Below are 18319 nucleotides of genomic sequence, written 5' to 3' on the forward strand. Positions count from 1 at the left end.
CCCGAGAATCCATATACGGTGGCACGTTTCGTGATGAAAATTTTAAAATCAAACAGTCACATGCAGGTTTGTCAACTATTATTTTTGATTCTTTGATTGTGTAATTTATTTTATCCTTTTAGTTATATGATTATGCATTTTGCTTATTCTTTATTTGTGTATTTTATTAGGTATTGTGGCTATGATGAATACAGGACAAGATTTCAATGGCTCCACAATTCTTTATATCCACAGTTAAGGCCTATTGGTAATTTTTAAGCATGTACCCAAAACTAACCACTGTATGAATTGGAATTGGAATGTGAATTTGGGGAATTGGGATGTAGATTGGTTATTACAGTTGGAATGTTTAGTTGAGGTAATTGGTTTAGGATGTTTTGATTTGGAAAATAAAACAAAGTTCATGTAGTTTGTACAGACAATATCAATTTATAAAAACAAACAGTCTTATATTTTCAGCTTGAAGAGCTTCAGACTATATCTTCAGTTGAAGACATGAAAACAGATGGAATAAGCTTGCAGACAGTTTTTGTCTGCAAAAACAAACAACACCTAAGGGTAGATTAATTTTAGCTTGTTTAAAGCTTTCCCACCTTTCATCCCTTGGTGGGTCCCGATCATGTTGAGAATCCGATTCAGTATTAACATACTCCACCACCTCCTCAACTACTTGTGATGGTGGAGCTATCTCAACGCTACCAGTGTCAAAAGTTGGACGAACACTTACCGCATTGATATGCACATTTCTTCCATTCTTTAAGCTAGATGACTGATGTGCTGGATTAACTGTGGTAGTGCTTGGCAACTTACCTGGATCTCTTCTCAGCTGAGCTAGATCTTCTGCTAGCTGCCCCAATTGTTTCTGCATTGCTTCCGAAGTTTTGTCTCTAACCTCATTATCCTTCTGAATATCCTTCATAAATGACATGATTGCATCTAGCTTCGAATCACTCGAGTCGCCTCCACCACCTGAAGAATTACCTTGCTGGTTGCCTTGATTCCTCCAACTCCCTTGATAATTGCTTTGATTTTGCTGTTGGTTGTTGGCTTGAGGCCCTTGATTATATTGGCTCCGATTCTGGTAACCTCCTTGTTGGTAATTTCCTTGCCGATTCTGATACTGTTGACCTCCTTGGTTAGGTACCTGAAAATTGGGGTTCAACTGATTAGCAGAATTACCATAACTAAAATTGGGGTGGTTTCGCAAACCTGGATGATATGTATTCGATTTCATATCATATTGCTTTCGGTCACCATAGATTTGATTCACTTCATCGGTCTGACCACCCAACACAACACATTCTCTGACTTGATGCCCTAACTCTCCACATTCAGTGCACACCGAAAACCTATTGGCAGTTTTAACTTCACCTCCCTTTCCGAGATTCATTTGAGCTACCTGCCGCTCAAGCAATAAATTTTGGTGCCTCAACTTCTCGACTCGTTCCTCAGCTTCATAATCGACTGACTTTGCTGAACTTGATCTTGCCCTCCTGCTTGATTGTGTCTGTCTCTTTGAAGTGGCACTTTGTCTCTCCAAATATGCCCAATCCGCAGCTTCTGTATTTGTGAGAAACGTACCATTGCTGATGACTATAAGATCTCTTACATCATCAGGAAGTAGCCCATCATAAAACACCTTAATTAATTCCCATGTCTGAATTTCATGATGTGGGCATTTCCTAAACAACTCCTTAAACCTTGTGAACGCTTCATGGAACGGTTCCCCTGAATGTTGCTAGAATGCTCTGATTGCATCTCGAGCTTCACTAGTTCTATTCATGGTGTAGTATTCCTCCAAAAACACCAGCTGCATCTCTTGCCAAGTGTATATACTACCTGGAGGTAATGTGGCGAACCAGTGGCGTGCTTTGTCTTTCAGGGTAAATTGAAACAACATTAACTTTACTTCATCCTTTGTAAACTCCGAAACCCCAATTGTTTGGCAAATTGAATCAAAACTTGCAATGTGCAAGTATGGTTCTTCGGTCCTCTTTCCATAAAACTCTGGCAAATGGCCTAAGTATTGAGGCCTCACCTCAAAAGGTCTGTTATTGTTTCCAACTGGTGTGACTATAGCCGACGAGTTAGGCACTACAACTGGTCGACAGTGACCTTCAACGCCTTGAATTGGTGGCCCTTGAACGACTTGTGGGACACCATCCATAAACTGTATCTGCTCACCCCTAAACCGATTATTAGCTCTTCCCGCATTAAACCGCGGGACTCCATTATGATCTTGATTTTGTGGAATCAGCCGCTGGATGTGATTTCTTTGGTTGACCTGTTGTTGTACTGGGTGTCCTTGATTAACATTATACCCTTCGTCGTATCTGTAATCAGCATATCTCCCATCATACTGGTTTTGATAATCATCATCTTCCCAACCGGATTCCCACGTATGAACACTGCCTTCTCTGTGGTTGGGATCCTCATCATACCCGTGTTGATGTTGTGGTTGGTTAAGACGAATAATTTCCCCATGTCGGAGATTTAGATTTCCAGGTTGGTTTTGTGGGCCTAGGTTGAATTGTGGAAATGGTTGTGGTGGTGGTTGATTCTGGTTTTGGTTATTAGGCTGGTTTTAATTTTGGTTTTGAGGGATTGGTGGATCTGGAATGGGAGGGATTGGATCGTTTTGGGCTTGGTTTTGTGGCTCTTGATCAGCCATTTCGTGAGCTGCTTGTTCAAGATCTTGAGCAACTGTTGATGACTGAGCTTTAGTTTTCACTGCTGAACGGAGAAGAACGAGATTCTGTCGAGCAGTCTTCTCAATTTCTGGATCAAATAAGAGTGGTGAGGATTTCTTTGAAAACCTGGTATGCATGCAACATGAGAATCACCTGCACACAGACAAACAAGAAACCAAGCGTAATACGGAACAAACAAATAAAAGACAAACAAAAAGAAATATTTTTGGTTTTTTTTGGTTTTTCTAATTTTTAGGTTTTTTGAATTTTTTTTAATAAAAACAACTACTAACACTAAGCGCACCGATTCCCCGGCAACGGCGCCATTTTGATCGATGTCGAAAGGTCGGTCAAAAACAAGTTTAAAAATTGGTCCTAAGTACCTTTACTAGCAAGGGTAAGTAGGGTCGTCTCCACAGGGAATATGTGGTTAGTGTTGATTGTAGAAACCTAGATTAACTAAACAAAGAGAACCTATTGCTTTGATTGCGTTTTGAGATTTTGGTTGAGAATAATTAAGAAAGTTATCAATTTTAAAGAAAAGCAACTCCCTCCGGATTTCTGGTTCAATGATTCACCCAAACCTGCTTAATTAAATAGATACCAAAAGGTCTTGTTAACGGTTTAGCTTGATTGATAATCAAAGACAAGTTTTTAATAATAACCTATGCAATTTAATTCCCAAATCATAAGTGCTAAGAACCCACCCAATAACCAAACTACTCACGATGCAAGAAAACCGAATGCGAATGGTAAAAGATGAATAATTGCAACACTCACAATTCTTTTAAACAAAACTAAACCACAAGTATTCTTCAAGTTATGAAAAACAATCCAAAGAACTAAATAAACAAGGTTTGAGTTTCACATACATGAACCATCCACCCAGAGGTGGTCACGAAAGAATCTAGCCACTCATAGTCATGATTTGATCTTCTTGGTTGTCTTGGATGTTTGATTGCATGAAAGATTGATGAAAATTGAGGTTGGGAACTCCAAAATTCGTCCTTGGGAAGTGGAAAACGGCTAGGGTTAGTGAATATCTCGTTTTGGGGTTGAAGATATCTTAAAATAAAGTGAAATCCTGAATTTTCGCGTGACTATCTGCTATCAGCGCAAGGTTGCGCCCCCCCTGGCACAAGGTTGCGCCCCTGACTCACTGGCATCTGTATTGCGCCCAAACTGACACCAAGTTACGCCAAACTGGTTTCTTCTTGCGCCAAGTACTGGTTTCTCACCATTTTTTGCATTTTTCAACTCCCAACTTGTGTGTAAGCTTCTAACCTTCATAAATCTTCCCGAAAACCTCCCGTTTAGCTTCAATATCCATCCGTTAAGCTTTGGGTACCTACAAATAGAAAAACACTCAAAGTAACCATGTTTTATGATGATAAACACTTAAAACCTTATATTTATACATGTTAAAACACGGTTATTTACCCTTCTATCAAGGATGCATATTTTTAATCTTTACTTTAATAAATTTACTAAATATCATATTTTATACTTATATGTAATTTTATTTGTATATTCAATTTGTCATTAACTTATCTTGACATGTCGAAGAATCTGAAAGTGCAGAAATGACAAGGTCTTCTACATATACTCTATTACAAGTTGATAAAAACGTCAATCAGACTTCGTATATGTGGATTAAAAACAGATCCAAATGGAAACATATACCGTACAATCCATGAAGTTCACAATTCGTGATTATGTTTTTGAAAAGTTTATAACTCTTTTATAGTCAAGATGTTTAATATGTCATACGTTCTACATGATTTTAATTATGTATTAATCATAAATAATTTTTAATATAAATAACTTTCTCCAACCCGGGAAGCAATCCTGAGTGATAACCTAGTTACAACATATACATAGGGTATTTACACCACTCCTTCCAATCAATATATTTACAAGAAGACCTATTTTTAACCAACATGAATCCTTTCGATTTAATCTCTATCAGAATATCTTGCGGACTTCTATTGATCTGCTTAAAAACCAACTCGTTCCTACCTTTTCAAATGCACCAGCAAGAGATAATGACCAAACCATGAATAATCTTCTTCATTTTTTGCCCCCTGAATAGAATTATGAATATCCATTAAATCTTTGAACTCGAACGCAAAGATCGGCGGAATGTTGCACCACGCACTAATAGCCGCCCACACCCGAATTGCCACCGTACAAGCTGTAAACAAATGTTCCACTGTTTCCTCATATTGTCGCAAAAAGGACACATAACCGAGGGAATATCCACATTCCTTCTTCTCAAATTAACTCTGGTAGCTAGTCTATCCAAGTTTCCTCTCCAAGCCATAATTTTGCATTTAATTGGTACCCATTTGCTCCATTCGAATTTGGGAAGGTTGCTACTTCCCCTATCAGAAATGATAGCCTTTTTCACAGCCATAACCGAGAAAACATCCTGTCTTTCAACTTTCCAAAGCCATGTGTCCTTATCATTTGACATTTTCCCAATGTTGATTACTTCTTGACATTCCTGCCATTCCTTAAGCTCTGCAACAGACTCGGGTTGTCTGACCCACTTCCAATTATAGCCTCCATTTCCCTGCCCTGCTCCCATTCTATCTGAAACCCTGCAAGATTTGAAGATTCCAAACCAAAAATATGTGGCCATCTTTCCACGAAAGGAAGATCGCCCACCCATGTGTCTAACCAGAACCGAATATCATCCCCGTTCCCCACTTTACCTATAATCACCCAATTCATACCCTTCCCATTTAGTTTCGTTTTGTTAATTAACTTAACAATATTATTCCAGTAGCCCGAATATTTTCCATTAAGCGGAAGGAAGTTTTTTTGATTATTTCTACTATGACAAGCTTCCACCACAGGTTTTGGTTTTCGACCCTATATCTCCAACCCCACTGAAGAAACACGGAACCACCACCGGGATGATTGGACCGCTTTCTCTGTGAGGGTGAAGAATCACACCTTGTTCTTCCTTTTGAACCTAAATTTGCAATGGATAAGAGAAGAAAGTGGAGCTGTAGAGATGACCGGTAGGGGAAAGAATCCCCTATTTCCAGCAACAAAAGTGTGGCGGCTCCATATCTTGTGCCCTAAGAATGAGGTGAACACCTCTTTGTATAGGAGATATGGGCCTCCCCTAACCTCAATGGGCCAGGCCCAATTAGGGGTTATCTCTACAAGCCCGCAACCTAGTGTAGTGTAAACTACAACGCGCTAGGCTTCACGGGTTAGTACGCAATAATAATAAATATTATAATAAAAGACAATAAGTAACGGATATCTCCGGTCGTTCGGGTTGGGTCTAATACCATACCCCATCATGTCCCCCAGTCTAGTGCTGCTCCTGCGTGCAAGTGTGGGAGGAGTACTAGACTTGTTAGGAGTGCACTAAAGTAAAGATTGAGTTTTAGGCTTACCTGTCGCCCGGGTGCGGGAAAGTTGCTGGCCATGCTTGTTGGGTCTGTCTTCAGCTGTGAGTAGAGATAATAGAACAGTGAATATCCCACGATTGTTCATCGTGAAAATTGGTTGGGCAAACTTGGCACATGCTGATTGGTCGCAGTCAGTTGCCATTTGTACTGGCGCATTACCACGATCTTGTTAAGGTTGCGCGTACGTGGTTAGGTCTTGTGTACGAGTCTTGAAACTGGCTGAGTTTTGACGGTTGAGTGTGGTTAGGGCCCAACGTGCATATGACTGATGCAGCATTTGGGACCATACCCCTTCAGGTCCCCCCTAGTCCAGTGTTGCTCCTACACGCGGATGGCAAGTGGGTGGAATTCTGGACTAGATGAGTGTCTTCCCTTCGGATGATTTTCGAGTGTGGCCCAGCTTTAGCGGAGCGCACACAGTCATGTGGCTACTGTAAAATATTCACCATTTGGTGTGACTTCTGTTGGTTAACGCAAGGCGCACGCGTGTTTAACCTTATGGAATACGTATACTTGGTGTTTAAATCTTTGTAAACTGTTGTCTACAATATTTGCACGTGTTAATCCACTTTGAGTCAAGTTATCGCGAATGAGAATTGGTATAAAGTTGTGTCAGGATAATGAAGTGGAAACCCGAGCCTGCGCTAATCCTCCGTTGTGCCACAACAACAATGTGGCGTGAAGCAAGGAGATGTGGCTTGTCTTGAAGATTGTAGGTGTAAACGAAACTTTATTTTGGCCAATGTGTTTTTGCGTATACCCAAAGTGGTGCGTGCATTTGTAGCACAGTTTATGTTTTGTAAGCGTTTTCATATATGGTTAAGCATGCACGCGCGAGCGACATACACACTCGTATGTAAAGGCAGCAGGGCCGCATGGAGATTAGCATGCTCACATGTGTATCAGCAAGCTCGCCTGGAGACTGGCATGCTCATATCTAAAGGAGCATGCACGTATAGCGACTTGCATGTTTGTATGTAGAGAAACAGTCTCACACGGAGACTGGTGTGCTTATATGTCAAAGGAGCATACGCGTATAGCGACCTACGTGCTCATGCGTGGAGTGTCAGGCTCGCATGGAGACTGAGATGATCATATGTAAAACACCAGACTCATATGGAGACCGACGTGCTGGTATGTAAAAGAGCTTGTGCGCATGGCGACTTACGTACTCATAAGTAATGGAGCATGCGCGCGTGGCGACTTACGTGCTCGTATGTAAAAGAGCATGCGCGTATGGCGACTTACGTGCTTGTATGTAGAGGAGCATGCGCGTATGGCGCATGTGTGCTCGCTCGTAAGTAAAGGAGCATGCGCACGTGGCGACTTACGTGCTCGTATGTAAAAGAGCATGCGCATATGACGACTTACGTGCTCGTATGTAGAGGAGCATGCGCGTATGGCGACTTACGTGCTCGTATGTAGAGGAGCATGCGTGTATGGCGCATGTGTGCTCGCTCGTAAGTAAAAGAGCATGCGCGTATGGCGACTTACGTGCTCGTAAGCAGAGGGTTGTATCAGAAGATAATACCTGTAACACCCCCTGTTTGGATGCTCATGACATGTCTATTTTTGAAATAGGCAACCAGTCTTTGATTGTAGTGGGATTTATGCCATGACGGGTTTATTGCTGTTGAACAAGCGTTAGTATCATTGATGTAGGATCGTTGTGCGACCTGAGTGAGTCGTTCAGAAGAGTTTTGATCCGAATCAAAGGCGGAATTCAATGAAACGGACTTGATAACAGCTTGATTCATGACGTGACATGTTCGTATACATTTATTTACAGTATTTTCACATGCAACGAAGTGCGTTTTATATTTATAAAAATGGTTTATACCTTAACATTAAAACACACACAACAAAGGACAAGTGTATCCCGTCATATATGTAGCAAAGTATTGGTAAGAGCCAGATATCGATCCATGGAACACGGGCGTTATAATGTACTAAATCTTTGTCATTAGATTACCAGATAAAAGGATAAGTGAATGGTTGTTTAACTAAGCTATCTAAATTACATCTAAACTATAAATATACTATTATCTTGTTTCATAAACAACCTAAACATGTTATCTATCAGATATGTCACAAAAGTACTTAATCAATTTTCCAATTTCGAGACAGCTAGTTACCGGGTCTGGATTTCTTGCATTATGATTCTTCAGAAAGTTAACGCGATGGTCACACGTTAACCAACTAAAATCATTCATTAGCGAGCTATTGATATTTATTCATGCGAACCTTTAAAGATAGGTTATTTACCGGGTCTGGATTCCTAACCTCACTTATCAAAGAAAGCCGTACCGATGGTCACAATACAGCCACCAGGATAAGCAATTATGTAGATCATGTAACAAACAATTTCACCTTTACACGTCTTAAACACAAATCTACCATGTCAGCAATTTCAGACCAAAACTACTAAACAAGGATCATAAACCGCATCTAAGAACATGCAATCAACACCATATAATTTGTTAGAACCCTTACGTGCAAGAAAGTATTCCTAATCACAATAAGATATATCTTGTATAAAACCAATACCCTGGTCTGGTTTCATGGTGTAAACAAAGTCTACAAATAAGTGATTAATCAAGAAATAGTTACCATCCCACTAACCACAGATTCATTATCCAAGATAATCAAACATAATCAGGAACTCAACATCAATGAAACATTCACTATATAATCATGAAGATTCAACAAGAAAAAGTAGTAAGTTTCATATAAACAAGATTACAACATAAAGATTTATTCAAGAAACAAGTTCATTACTACTATTACATAACACTACTTTAAACATAAACTAACATCAGCTCATAACTTGCAAAATGATCAGAATACATGTTCAAGAACAAGGAATCGAACCATATACAAGCAAGGAATTGATGGGTTAGATCGGTTATGCTTCTACTCGATCTTTAAGCTTCAAATAGGTCTGATTAGGACTGCTTCGGAACCCAGAAATCGCCCAGAAACATGGAGAAAAACCCAACATTTGAACCAGTAGCGAATGCTGCTTTTTATAGGCGATTTCAAGATTGGCACGGCCGTGCGGATTTGGCACGGTCGTGCGGTCAGGTCTTGTCGGGTGACGTCAGTTTCAGCGATCCCGAGTCAGCCAAGTGGACTAGTGGACAAGTTGCCTGAGTCATCAGATCGGCACGGTAGTGCCACTCCTCAGAGATGTTGGTCAGAAGGCTTGGTTTGGCAATGACACGGTAGTGCCGTGGGTGGCACGGTAGTGCGGCCCGAGAAACAGTTGGCACTCCTGGTTGCACTGGCAGTGCTTCCGAGATCGTAGCAGCGGCACGGTGGTGCCGCCGGTGGCACGGTCGTGCCACACCTGGTAGTCCATCAGATTTTTGCCATTTTCATCAGAAATGCATCAGATTTTGTCCGTTTTCACCAGATTTTTCCATTATACTCTGTTTAAGACCTGAAAATATAAAAGTACCGATTTTGGTACCTAACCGTCGTGTTTTCGGTCAAAAATGCTTAAAACGGAAGTGTTTTGGGGTATAAAAACATGTATAATTTAACGTATATCAAACATCCCCACACTTGAACTTTGCTTGTCCTCAAGCAAACTTAAAATAAAATACGGAATCAAATCTGAATATTTTACAGAGTTACTAATTTGTTTGGTGGTCAATTTGGTTTTCAAAAAGTCATCATCAAAGATTTAAAACAAACAAGCTTTGTTAAATGTATGAAAGGATAATTATTAAGCAATAATTCAACTTTCGAATGACTTTAGCATGCGAATCCTTATATTTCTCACAATGTTCACACACACTCGGTTATTTTTGTGAATCATACATATAATGTGTATGTTAAACACTCGATGCCTAGTTAATGAACCATGCAATATCTTAAGCTTGTCAAAAGATCTAATCTTCACCAATTAATATGAGAAAAACATAAATCAAGAGGTCTTTGATGGGTTGTAATGATAGGATAAGGTTAAGGGTATGGAATGGGTATTTGAAAGTAGCAAGAAAGGTTAAAACTTTGGCCACAAACTTGGTGCTTTATTTCCTATTACTCTGAACACATTGCTAAGCTACTTGAGTAGGTCTTCAGAGTTTATTCTTTTTGCGTGCCAACTCTCTATTTTTCATTCTTTATAGTCTTTCCTTAGTTTTCTAGAGAGTTTTGACAAATGGTGTTTTTTTTGAACATGTACTAAAGTGAAACTTATATCAAACTAGAAAACTTATCTGGCCGAATTTTAACGAAAATAAGGGTTATATTTGGGTTTTAAATTTTTAGGTAAAGTTTAAGAAAAATACGGAAAATAGGCTCAACATGGCGAACTAATGGATAGTGTTGGGTGCGGGATATAAACAAAGAAAAAGGCTAACAGAGGGGTTATCCTAATTGCCTCTATCATTTCTATGTAATTTCACATATTCATGGTTTTGAAAAGTATACAATTGACAAGTTCTAATTCACATAAGACATCCGGCTCACTCATTTTTTCGAAAAAAAAACAAAGAAGCATTGAAGAAAGCAGTAAAGGCTCAAAAATATGCTCACGTAAACGGAAGGAATGGGTTTAAATATAAAGATAATCATACAAGTCTTTCTATTTGTTTTATCACTGCTTTTTAAATTACCTTTTCTAAACATGAATTTGACTTGTCGATTTTTATCAAATTTGATGCTTCCTAAATAATACAAATTGACCATTTTTGTTTTATTTTTCAAAAATATATACAGAAATGAGAACAATTAAGGACAAACAAAGGTTAAAACCTTTTAAACCCCTCCCCACACTTGATCTCCACATTGTCCCCAATGTGAAATACATATTAGTTAAACAATTATGAGGAGCTAAACTAATAATGTGAAAAGGGAAAGAGGTACTCCCTCAGAGTTGGAGTTGACTTGTTTGAGTAGACTTTTTGTTTGAAGTCGTCTCAACTCTGTGTGCATTTCTTTATGACTCTGCCAATTATGTCACTCGCCAGAATAGCCAACATTACCATTGTTCAAAATGTTAGATAATTCAACCAGATCCGTTATATAAACAAAGCACACATACTAAAGTACTTAAAACAGACATAAAGTAAAGATATCTCAAACAAAGTACTGAATAGCATAACATAAACATAAGTTTCTAAACTGTTTCACCCTACCTCCTCCTACTCCTCACCATCGTCACTATCATGGTGGCGTGTTCCAAATGAACCCGCCCCATAGGTACCTGTGTCTCCAAATGGAAACTGTGGAGGGTTGCCAAAATGGCCTGGATATACACCTTCTAGCCCTCCAAAGATGTAGGAAAATCCTGCATACACTTCCTCCCACATGGTCTGCTGAGATGCCCGTATAGCTATCTGGTCGGCTCTCATAGCGTCTTGAGTTGCCCTGATAGCATCTTGAGAAACCTGCATATGTTGGAACTGCTGGTACAACTCAGGGTAGGAAGGTATACCTGGAGGCCAGTTTTGTTGGTGCTGATACTGATGCTGGTGCTCATGCTCTTCATGTTGTGGCTGATCATGTGGTGGTGGCTCGATCTCTGCCATGTTGACGTCTTCATTCTGTGGTGGTAACGGTAGTGGATCCCATATTTCCCCATTTAGACCCCTCAGTCGCGGGCCATTATCTGTATCTACTACCAACCCCATTGCTCGTAGAGATCTCATATCCACATCTCCTCCTGCGTGAACCATGTGGAGTCCGTTGACTACATCATCTGTCATAATACCCAAGTTGTATGCCAACTGAGTCACATATTCACCACCATGGATCTCGCTGCTTGTGGTTCTCCCTGCGCTGTGTATAAAGAATTCCGCCATTCTAGCTGCGAGGTTGACATGTACTCCAGTCACTAAGGAATATATGAAAAGAAGATCTGGAGTTGGACAGTTTCCTGCACTGTCCATGCATCCACAGATGGTGTGACTCATGACCTGATGAAGGACCCTCAGAAGCGGGTCTCGTAGTCGTGAAACTTTAGCTTTCCTAGCTTCCTAGGGTGGTCCAACTGCCACTTGTGCCCAAAAGTTGGCCCGTTGCTGATCATTAGCAAACTTGTAGATATTGGTGAAAAGCTCTGAATCGATGTCTTCGGAGGAGTATATCCCCAATCTTCTTCCAAGTTTAGCAACTGACCATTTGTGCCACTTTTCCCAAACCTGAACTGTATTGTCTCTCTGTTTTTGAAGTCCGGATTCTCGCTTCTTGGCTTGTCATAAGTGTATGAAGCAAAGAATTCCAATGTTAGTTCAAGATAAACGGGTTGTGCAATGTTGAATAACCTTGACATCGGATGTGACATCATGTTAGATAGCCTCTCTTCTTGGTTCAGGGCTGTCAGAGTATCCCAGTTGATCCTTCTTGGTTCACCGATTTGTCCCCGTCTATTCCATAATGCTTCTAGTCTGGCAATACATGGCTGTTCTCTCGCTTTGTTCTCGCTGAAGTGGAGGAATCTGTGATTCATTAGCACACAGGAATACAATCAAATAAGAGCATAACATAAAAATTTCATCGCTGCCACCGGAACAGGCTGTTTTCAAGCTTCTGTTTCTGTTTTGTCAGTCGCACGGTCGTGCCACTTTGGCACTGCCGTGCCATTTCCTATTCGCTAAACAGCTTGTTACCGGTAATCGATGTCGCACCACCGTGCCAAATTGGCACTGTCGTGCGACTCGGCGTCGCAGCTCAGAATCGATGATTTGTGCTTGATTTTTAACCGGCACTGTCATGCCGTGACCGTGCGACAGCAACTTTTACCCAAAAATAGTTTATTTTACTGATTTTGACATGTATTTTTCAAAATTTTACTAGTAATCAGTTAACAAACTTCGAATCAAGCATCAGAACTACCGATTTAACACTAATCACCCAAGAACTAGGGTTTATTTGACATTTATGAAGAAAACCCCAAAATTTCTTGGTTCAAGCGTCAGATCTACATCAGAAACTAAGTTTAATCCACAAAATAAGTAGGAAACATACCTTGGAGGATGATTGAAGCGAAATCTAGGCAAAAATTAGGTGATTTTCGGGTTTGGGCGACCAGGAACTCCCGTGCGGCGCTTAGGGTTTCGGAAAAATGAAGTATTTTTACTGCAGATTTGTTTAAATACCCTGGGTTTTACTGTTCGGTTTTCGGGTCGCACGGTCGTGCGGATTTGGCACGGTCGTGCCATCCCGGATCGCTGGCCTGGGTCGCTCTGTGTTATCGGGTAACAAGGTAGTGCAACGATCGCACAGTGGTGCGATCCAATGACTGTCCTATGTCCGAGTTACTGATCAGTTTTGACTAAGGGTTGCACTACCGTGCCGATTTGGCATGACCGTGCAACAGCTGGGCCTTTTTATGTAATTTTTTTCACAGTAAGCTCATAAGTCCGAAATTTTACCAAAAATTTCCATTTTTGCATTATTTCATATATTATAACATTTATTCAACTTCAAAAATCCAAAAATTATGGATCAAGGTCGTATGTACCTACGTTTAAAAACCGAAAAATGAACGAATTACGAACTAAATATTAAAAACTAATATATACAAAATTACCTTTAGCGTGTGAAAACACGCTCGCTAAATTTGTCAGCGAGTCGATAGCTAGACTCATTCTCCCCACACTTGTTTTAAGTGTGCGGGATGTGGAGCTCGAGAATTTCCTCCACCGGGTCAACCGGTCCGTTGATGTAGAGTTTTAGACGATGACCGTTGACATTGAAACTTGCCCCGTTTGGATCCTCGATAGTTATGACCCCGTATGGAAATATTTCTTTAACTTTGTATGGACCCATCCATCGGGATTTTAGCTTCCCGGGGAATAAACGCAGCCTTGAGTTATATAACAGGACAAGATCCCCTATTCGGAGATCCTTATGGTCTGTCAACCTCTTGTCATGAAATCTCTTGACTCGTTCCTTGTACCTGCTAGAACTTTCATAGGCATGGTTTCTTAGCTCTTCAAGCTCGTGGATTTGCAGAAAACGGGATTCACCTCCGCTTTTTAAATCCATATTTGTCGTCTTCCAGGCCCAGAATGCCCTGTGTTCTAGCTCGACAGGTAGATGGCAGGCTTTCCCGTAAACCAACCTAAAGGGTGTGGTACCGATAGGTGTCTTGAATGCTGTTCTAAAGGCCCACAGAGCGTCATCTAGCTTGTCTGACCAATCCTTGCGGTTATTATTAATGGACCGCTTCATGATTCTTTTCAAACCCCAATTTGTGACCTCAACTTGCCCGCTCGTTTGAGGATGATATGGCATAGCCAATCTGTGATGAACTCCATAACGGGACAAGGCTCGTTCTAATTGCGCATTACAAAAATGCGTTCCTCGGTCACTGATTAGTGCTTTTGGAGCACCAAATCAGGCGAATAAACTTTTTAAGAACCTCACGACTACCCTAGCATCGTTTGTAGGCAAAGCTTGAGCTTTGGCCCATTTTGAGACATAGTCTACAACAACTAGGATGTACTTGTTACCTCGTGAGGCTGGAAATGGTCCCATGAAGTCGATACCCCATATATCAAAGACTTCACAGACTTGCATTGGATGCTGAGGCATTTCATTGCGTGCGGAGATATTCGTTGCCCTTTGGCAAGCATCACACGCTGTAACCCATTCATGTGTATCACGAAAGATTGTGGGCAAGTAAAATCCAGAGTCTAACACTTTCTTTGCAGTGTAGTTTGCTCCATGATGACCTCCGGTTGGCCCCTCGTGACAGTGGCGCAGAATGCTAGCTGTCTCTTCTCCAAACACACATCTTCGGATCACCTGATCGGCTCCGATTCTAAACAAATATGGTTCGTCCCAAATATAATATTTCAAATCTGCAAAGAACTTCCTCTTTTGCTGATATGATAATCCTTTAATAAGGATTCCACATGCTAGGTAGTTTCCAAAGTCTGCGAACCAAGGTGACTCGTCATTCATCTCGATACTTAGAAGAAATTCGTGGGGGAAATTGTCATTTATTGGTTCTTCCAACGAATTTTCAGAACGTCCATGCTCACGTCTCGAGAGATGGTCGGCTGCAACATTTAAAGCTCCCTTTTTATCTTGGATCTCAATATCAAATTCTTGTAATAACAAGATCCATCTGATAAGGCGCGGTTTTGCGTCCTGTTTGCTAAAAAAGTATTTAATTGTTGCATGATCCGTATACACAATTGTTTTGGACAACACAAGGTACGACCTGAATTTGTCAAAAGCATATACTACTGCCAAAAGCTTTTTTTCGGTGGTCGTGTAATTTTCCTGAGCATCATGTAAAGTTTTGCTGGCATAGTAAATAGGATGAAAATGCTTCTCCCTTCGTTGTCCTAAGACTGCTCCTATTGCGTAATCACTAGCATCACACATTATCTCAAATGGCAACGCCCAGTCGGGTGCAACTAAAATAGGTGCTTCGATAAGCCTTTGTTTAAGTTGCTTGAATGCTTTCATGCATTCGTCTGTAAATACAAATGGAGCATCTTTTTCTAACAAACGGGTCATAGGTCTTGCGATTTTTGAAAAGTCTTTTATGAATCGCCTATAGAACCCTGCATGACCCAGGAAACTTCTAATCGCTCTGACCGAGGTTGGGGGAGGAAGTTTAGAAATGATGTCCACTTTTGCTGGATCAACTTCCAACCCAGCTTCAGAGATTTTGTGTCCGAGAACTACCCCTTCCTTCACCATGAAGTGGCATTTCTCCCAGTTAAGCACAAGATTAGTTTCCTCACATCTCATTAACATTCTTTTCAGATTTCCAAGACATTGATCGAAAGAACTCCCGAAAACAGAGAAATCATCCATGAATACTTCCATGGAGTCTTCAATCATGTCATGGAAAATAGCTACCATGCAGCACTGAAATGTGGCTGGTGCATTACATAGCCTAAAAGGCATACGCCGGTAGGCGAATGTGCCGAAAGGACATGTGAAAGTAGTCTTCTCCTGGTCTTCAGGAGCGATAGGAATTTGAAAATATCCAGAGAACCCATCCAGAAAACAGAAAAATGACTTCGTCGACAGACGTTCCAACATCTGGTCGATGAATGGAAACGGGAAGTGGTCCTTACGGGTGGCATCGTTGAGTTTGCGATAATCGATGCAAACTCGCCATCCGGTGACGGTACGGGTAGGAATAAGTTCATTCTTATCATTTGGAACTACAGTAATACCACCTTTCTTGGGTACTACTTGCACTGGACTTACCCAAACAGAATCAGATATAGGATAAATCAGCCCTGCATCTAACAACTTAATTACTTCTTTCTTCACCACGTCTTGCATGTTAGGATTCAATCGCCTTTGATGTTGTGCACTAGGCTTGTAATTGTCTTCCATGAGAATCTTATGCGTACAAAGAGAAGGATTGATGCCTTTTATATCCATAATCTTCCACGCCATGGCCTTTTTATGGAGCTTTAGAACTTCGAGAAGCTGTCTCTTTTCCTCTTTTGTTAAGGATGCTGAAATGATGACTGGTAAGTGACACTCCTCGTCTAGAAATGCATATTCGAGATGCGGTGGGAGTTCTTTTAATTCCAACGACGGTGGGTCTTCAACCGATGGTTTGGACTTTTCTTCAACTTCACGGTCAATCTCCACAAATTGATCAGGACCTTGAGAACCATCATCATCGATTTAGCAGACTGGCTGCTTTTGTGAAATGTCGTTTTGGTTCTCACACAAAAGAGGTGTGTCCATATCAATTTCTTCAATCGTGCCTTTGAAATGAGAGCTTACACAAGTATCGACAATGTCGACATAGTAAAGCATGTCATCGTGACTTTGCGGATGTTGCATTGATCTTTTAATATCAAAAGTCACGTGCTCGTCATTTACTCGGAGTGTGATTTGGCCAGCTGCCACATCAACGATCGTCCTTGCAGTATTGAGGAACGGACGTCCAAGTATTAATGGCACTTTTGAATCTTCGTCCATATCTAAAATAACAAAATCCACGGGAAAAACAAATTTATCAATTTTAACTAGCATGTTTTCAACGAACCCACGCGGATATTTTATCGAACGATCTGCAAGTCGAATGCTCATTCTAGTGGGTGAAGGTTCACCCAGATCTAATTTAGCAAAGACCTTATATGGCATAAGGTTTATGGTAGCTCCTAAATCGGCTAATGCGTGACTGACAGACATGCTGCCAATGAGACAGGGAAGAGTAAAACTGCCCGGATCTCCCATCTTTTCAGGTAGACGGTTTTGGAGAAGGGCTGAACAGTTTTCATTCATCAACACACAAGACAAGCTTTCGAGCTTCTGTTTGTTTGTGAGAATGTCTTTTAAGAACCTTGCGTATTTAGGCATTTGAGCCAACGCCTCAACAAATGGTATGTTTATGTGTAATTGTTTAAACATTTCTAAAAACTTACCATGTTGTTCATCGTTCTTTTGCTTCTTCAATCTGCTCGGATATGGAATAGGAGGAATGAAATCTTTAACTGGCTCCTGAAACTGTGTTGTACTTGCTGGGACTCGCCTAGCGTGCACCTCGTCTGAAGCGTCAGTTTGGACCGTATCAGTGATCGGTGGTGAGTCCGATTTGTCAGGTCCCGTGGTTTTACCACTCCTCGTCGTTACTGCATTAACGTGCCCTCTTGGGTTTGGTTCTGTGTTACCTGGAAGACTACCTTGTGGTCTTTCAGACAACATTTTGGCCAATTGGCTGACTTGATTCTCAATGGTTTGAATTGAAGCCTTCTGGCTCCGCATTTCCCCTTCTTGAGCCATGAAACGCTCCTCATGCTGCTTGTATCGCTTTTCAGATATTTGATTGGCATTGTTGGAGTTGTTTAACAGCTGCGCCATCATTTCTTCTAGTTTTGAGTTGGTTTGAGAGGTTTGAGGCTAGGAAGTGCTTCCTGAACCTAAATTATTGTAACGTGGTTGAAAAGTTTGCCCTGATGGCTGAAAAGATTGCCCATGGGGCTGAACGGATTGCCCCTGAGACTGTTGTGGTGCAGGGGCGTGCTGAGCGTATCCGAGTGGGTTTTGGTTATTGGAATTAGCTTTCCACCCAAAGTTTGGATGATTCCTCCAACCCGGATTGTACGTGTTGCTATAGGGTTATTTTGGGGCCTAATTTGATTGCCCAAAAAGTCCACCTCTTTGTGGCCTGTAAACATAACTCCCTGCTCACATGTACCTGGCTCGTGTGATACTCCACACAGCTCACATGATGATTGTATCTGCGAAACGTTC

The 18319-nt window shown here is 41.0% G+C and overlaps 1 protein-coding gene across 1 annotated transcript; it reads right to left on the minus strand.

Moving 5' to 3' along the window:
- Positions 1–12062: 12062 nt before the first annotated feature.
- On the minus strand, positions 12063–17926 carry LOC110891080. Its single transcript, XM_022138752.1, has 5 exons — positions 17491–17926; positions 14647–16722; positions 14499–14598; positions 14034–14378; positions 12063–12570 (listed from the first exon to the last, which is right to left on the minus strand). Exons 1-5 carry the CDS (start codon positions 17924–17926, stop codon positions 12063–12065), a joined length of 3465 nt encoding a protein of 1154 aa, XP_021994444.1.
- Positions 17927–18319: the final 393 nt, after the last annotated feature.

Source organism: Helianthus annuus, chromosome 1, assembly GCF_002127325.2.
Source record: "Helianthus annuus cultivar XRQ/B chromosome 1, HanXRQr2.0-SUNRISE, whole genome shotgun sequence".
Classification (NCBI taxonomy): Eukaryota; Viridiplantae; Streptophyta; class Magnoliopsida; order Asterales; family Asteraceae; genus Helianthus; species Helianthus annuus.